At 40.7% G+C, this 5072-nt stretch overlaps 1 protein-coding gene across 1 annotated transcript in view; it reads right to left on the minus strand.

Annotated features, from left to right (window-relative positions):
• LOC107674285 (plexin A3-like) overlaps positions 1–5072 on the minus strand; it is a 191374-nt gene that overhangs the window by 18445 nt on the left and 167857 nt on the right. Inside the window, exons 21-24 of the mRNA XM_016468228.1 lie at positions 3604–3838; positions 1929–2071; positions 1157–1413; positions 182–248 (exon numbers count right to left, since the gene is read on the minus strand). Coding sequence (XP_016323714.1) covers positions 182–248; positions 1157–1413; positions 1929–2071; positions 3604–3838 — 702 coding nt within the window. The remainder of the gene's footprint in view (positions 1–181; positions 249–1156; positions 1414–1928; positions 2072–3603; positions 3839–5072) is intronic.

The following is a 5072-nucleotide window of genomic DNA, read 5'->3' on the forward strand; positions in this document are numbered from 1 at the left end:
TATCGTGACCGACAAAAATATTGTGTAGTCTGAACCCGGCATAAGGTGATTGTTTACCCTGATAACAAAAATATGTTCCAAGAACGTTTGGCAAATGTTCCCATTAAGTAATGTAAAGAAACTTTACATAGCACATTATTAAAACTGACTGAAGGTTTATGTTAGAAAACACATCACAAACCTTGAGGAAGCGGTGAAGGAGAAATGTGAACCAGTTGGTGAGCATCTTCTCAGCCACAGATTCAGTTCTGACAAAAACAAACACAATCCATAAATACTAATTATGCTGTGTGGTTGCTAAGGTTTTCTGAACGGTTGTTATGGTATTGCTAGGTGGTTGTTAAGGTGTCCTGAGTGTTTTTTTTTAGCATGTTGCTTTGTAGTTGTAGTGTTCTGGGTGATTGCTAGGGCATTGCTAAGTGCTTGCTAAAGTGTTTTGTGTGGTTGCTAGGGTGTTGCTATGCAGCTGCTAAGGTGTTTAGGGGGTTGCAGGGCCTTACTATGCAGTGTTTTTTGCATGCTGCTATGCAGTTGTGTAGTGTTGTAAGGTGTTCTGACTGGTTTCTATGGCATTGCTATGCAGCTGCTAAGGTGTTCTGGGGGTTGCTAGGGCATTGCTATGCAACTGCTAAGGTGTTTAGGGGGTTGTATGGCTTTGCTATGTGGTTGATAAGGTTTGCTGGGTGTTTTTTGCATGCTGCTATATGGTTGCATAGTGCTGTAAAGTGCTCTGAGTGGTTTCTAGGGCGTTGCTATGCAGCTGCTGAGGTGTTCAAGGGGGTTGCTAGAGCATTGCTAGGTTACTGCTAAAATGTTCTGGATGGTTTTTAGAATGTTGCTATGTGGTAGTTAATGTGTTCTGAGGGGTTTTTAGTTAAAATATTTTGGGAGATTGTTAAGGCATAGTTAGGTGGTTACTAAGGTGTTCTGGGGGGTTGCTAGGGCATTGTTATACAGCAGCTAAGATGTTGATGTGTTGCTAGGGTATTGCTATGTAGTTGCAGGTGTTCTGGTCGTTTGCTAGGATGTTGTTATGCAGTTGCTAAGATATTCTGGGGGTTGCTAGGGCTTTAATATATATTTTTTTACAAGAGTGATGATGAATCATCTAGTAACTTCGAGTAAGAAATTTGAATTATCATGCTCCACCTCTTACCGTCTAAGCAGCAGTTTGGGGTGGTTATGGTTCTCCAGGTTCTTTTCGATCAGGTCAGCAAGAAGCTGTTTGAGAACCACAGTGGCGTACTCCATCCGTCCCTGCAGCGCCGCCATGAGGAGGGAGGCCACGTTGCCGCGATCCCGCATGGAGAAGGACCTCTGAGCCTCTAGTGTGTGGATGAAGGTCAGAAGGAACATCTTGTTGTGCAGCAGTTGACTAAACAAGCGTAGGGCCTTCTCCACATTAGCCGGAGACTGAGAGGAGAGGGAACGTTTGATTAAACGAAAGAAAAAGCAGGAGAACAAAAACACAAATGGAAAAGCAAGACAGGAAGGAGATGAGAGAAACATGCGCAACAACAATTGTTGCCTGAATGCATACTCGAAAAAAAGCTCCGCTGCGGTGAGATTTAATTGTTTGCTGACTATTTTCAAAACATTTTTTGGTAAGGCACGTCTCTAGACGGCTGTTCCACCAGGGCCTTGCAGGGCTGCCGATTTCATTCTGCCTGAGGTTTTAATTAAAAAGCATGCTGAAAGAGGGGCGTTCGCTCTGAAGCTCACTACTGAGACAGCAGTACCGTAGCTTCAGAGCTTAGGGGATCTTTTTAAAGCACATCTAGGGTTTTTTTTTTTGCTTTCTTTTTTTGGCAGAATGATTAAAAGAAAATGGTCTATGAGTTGTGGCAACCTACTATTGGCACTTGCGAGTGACAGACGACACCTGGGGACAGAGAAATTTAATCAGGAGGTTTTAAAAGTTCCCTTACGTCCAGCTCCTTTAGAACGGGGTGTTCTTCGATGCCAGGGAACATCACTCTCATGGTGTAGGTACGATACTCCAGGAAAGGGATCTTCACACCGTCCATGTCGTTTGTCAGCTCTTGGATGTCTGTCTGCAGCTCAGCAAATGCTGAGAGTAATAAAGAACAGAAGAGATATGCATCCATCAGACTGAAGAACACCTCATATGCAGTGACAGACAGATATACTAGGAGGATATTTGACAATATTTTGAGATTTCTGGCATTAGCTACAATATGGTAAGAAATGGTTATTTTGTGTCATTTCAATTTCGTATCTTCTGAAATTTATGAACTTCATGACACAGAAACACTGAAACTAAACAAGATTCTAATTTAATTGGTTTCCTTTGCAACTATTCAGTGTAGCTGGTTGTTTTGTTGATGTTAATCAAACACCCTTTTCTTGTCTAACAGGGCAGTTTTTTACATTCATCACGGAATCAGGCTTGGGAGATTAAATTAAATTATCCATCACTCATTGAAAACAAGAAAATTGAAGTCATTTTTCTCTGTAATTGAGTTGCAGTGCACAATAATATTGACTGCTCTCGATTTTTTAAAAGTGAGTTCAGTACTACAATAAGTAAAAGGGATCTTTTTTGTATTTCTGCTATCATTAAATTATATATTGTAAATAAATAGTATATTACATAATTAAGATTACACAAAACAATACATGGCTGTATTTAAATGAATAATTATGTTAAACAATATTTACTATATACATACATACACACATACACACAAACATATAAACAGTGCATATATTACACTGAAATATATTTTAAAATGTAATTTATTCCTGTGATGGCAAAGCTGAATTTTCACTGAAAAAATCAGACTGGAGCCATTACTTCTTCAGTGTCACATGATCCATAAGAAATCATGCTAGTATGGTACTTTATTCTTATTTTCAATGTTGAAAACAGTTGTGCTGCTTAATATTTTTGTGGAAATCGTGATACTTTTTTTTTCAGGATTCTTTGATGAATAGAAAGTTTAAAATAACAGTATTTATTTGAAATGAAAATCTTTGTAACATTATAAATGTCTTTACTGTCACTTTTGACCAAGTTAATGCATCCTACATGTATTATATTGTTACAAATTGTAAAATTGCACCCTCTCTCTCTCTCTTTATATAATAGCACTTCTGGTATGAATGCAAACAGTTTCAGTCAGTTTCACTGACAAAAGACACAGAAATGAAAAAACTTTAAAATCGCATAAACAGAAAGTTGCATTCATTCCAGTATCTCATGGCATTCTTTTAACAAATGCATAAATAACACCGCACCGTGTCTGCCTGAGCTACAGATCCTTTTTAAAGCAGTGAATAAAACCGGTATCAAAGGATGAGGACTTTATGACGTCATGACCCAGTTCAATCCCTCCACAAAGACTGCGTCAAACTCTGCAAGAATCCAGGCTACTGCAGTGCGAGAGACACATCCGACTCGCTTCCGTTCAGTGCCCACGGGAGACCTCGCGCACAATAAAATAAAACATCACAGCTCCATTTGATTTATCCTATGGGTTAAAACCATTAGTAGCTCATTAAAACACTCTGCACACCTGTCTGAAACAGCTTGGCATGGGCCATATGCACCACAGATGCTGAACTACCCCAAAATCGTACCTTCCTTGCACTCTAGTGCGACCCGGGATTCCAGATTGTCCATCTGCAACTGTAGGCGTTTGAGTGTGCGGTCGGCGTCCCTCGTCTTGCGCTTGTAGGCGATGAGCACGGCGATGATGGCAATGAGGAGGACGCCGCCGCCGGCTCCAATCCCGATGATGGCAGGCAGCGTGAGAGTGCTGTCGGAATAAATGTGAAGCGTTCCAGGAGAATATTCCAGGCCGCCCACGAGAATCTACACACACAGACAAAAGAAACTATTAGAATGGGTTGAGTGCAAGGCCCTTCAATCTAACAACCCTGCCGGCTTTAGTGGGTCATAATGAGAGCTTTTGATTGGCTGAGGGCACTCATACTGTTTCTTCTTGAATGAAATCAGCTCGCAATTAGAATTACTACAGAACTATGCACTTGTTTGACATGTTCACGTCGTGATCCTCCACTTGCGGCGAGAGAACAATCGCTCACGCCTCCGTCAGACACTGTGACCACTAATCCACATCAAATTACTTCAAAAGTCACTTTGGCACAGGTGTGAAGGCAATTAGGCAAAAATCAGCAGGTAATAGAGGTCTAGTTAGAGATTCGCGTCTGACTGAGGTGTGGTACCGGGAGCTCAGCCTTGCACCATTCGCGGACCAATTAAACGTGGCATCCAGCCATCTGTCCTAACAAGTTTCACCTTTCTGCGGCTGCTCGGGCCCCGCGTAGCTGCATGAATTATTGAGCCCCGGTGATAGAGGGGAACAAAGTGAATCCTGGAGCGCTGTCGATATGTGTCAGGTCATTAGCTGAGTGATCCCAGCACTCTGGATCCCACTATGTCTCTCTCTCTCTCATTCTTTTTTCCCTTTTCTATGGGTGTTTCTCCACACTGTGGATTCACTAACTGGAACTCAACTGAATAATCGGCTCTTTGATACACGTAATCTTTGTTTCCACAGAGTTAGTGCTAATCAGTCAAACAGGAAGGTGTTGGATCAAATTAAGTGGCCTAATGTGAACGTATACCTTATATTTAGAGGAGAAGGTCCTGGATTCGAATAGAATTGACTTGTTGTGATGCTATTGATCAGTTTTGAAAGTAATTACTGTGACAAGGTTTGCATTCAGGAAACTGTATTGGCAAAACGTTCAGTGATTTAAAACTAAATTTTCTGAAGAAATTCATGTCATGATGCTTGAGTGTGCGCTGAGGCGTGGCTATGTATGCATATCTATGCATCAATATGCATATTGATTTTGATTGCTTCTATTGTCCTCATTTGCAAGTCGCTTTGGATAAAAGCGTCTGCTAAATGTCTAAATGTAAATGTAGTTCAGAGGTGTGAATCTTTATGTTCAACTCGATTATGTTCAATTCAATTCATGATTCGATTTAGAAGTTTTTTTTTAATTTAGCGATTTTTGCATACATTCAGAATGATTCATATATATATACATACAGTACACACACACAAGTTAAATAT

This window comes from Sinocyclocheilus anshuiensis, unplaced genomic scaffold, assembly GCF_001515605.1.
Source record: "Sinocyclocheilus anshuiensis isolate Anshui unplaced genomic scaffold, SAMN03320099.WGS_v1.1 scaffold188, whole genome shotgun sequence".
Lineage (NCBI taxonomy): Eukaryota > Metazoa > Chordata > Actinopteri > Cypriniformes > Cyprinidae > Sinocyclocheilus > Sinocyclocheilus anshuiensis.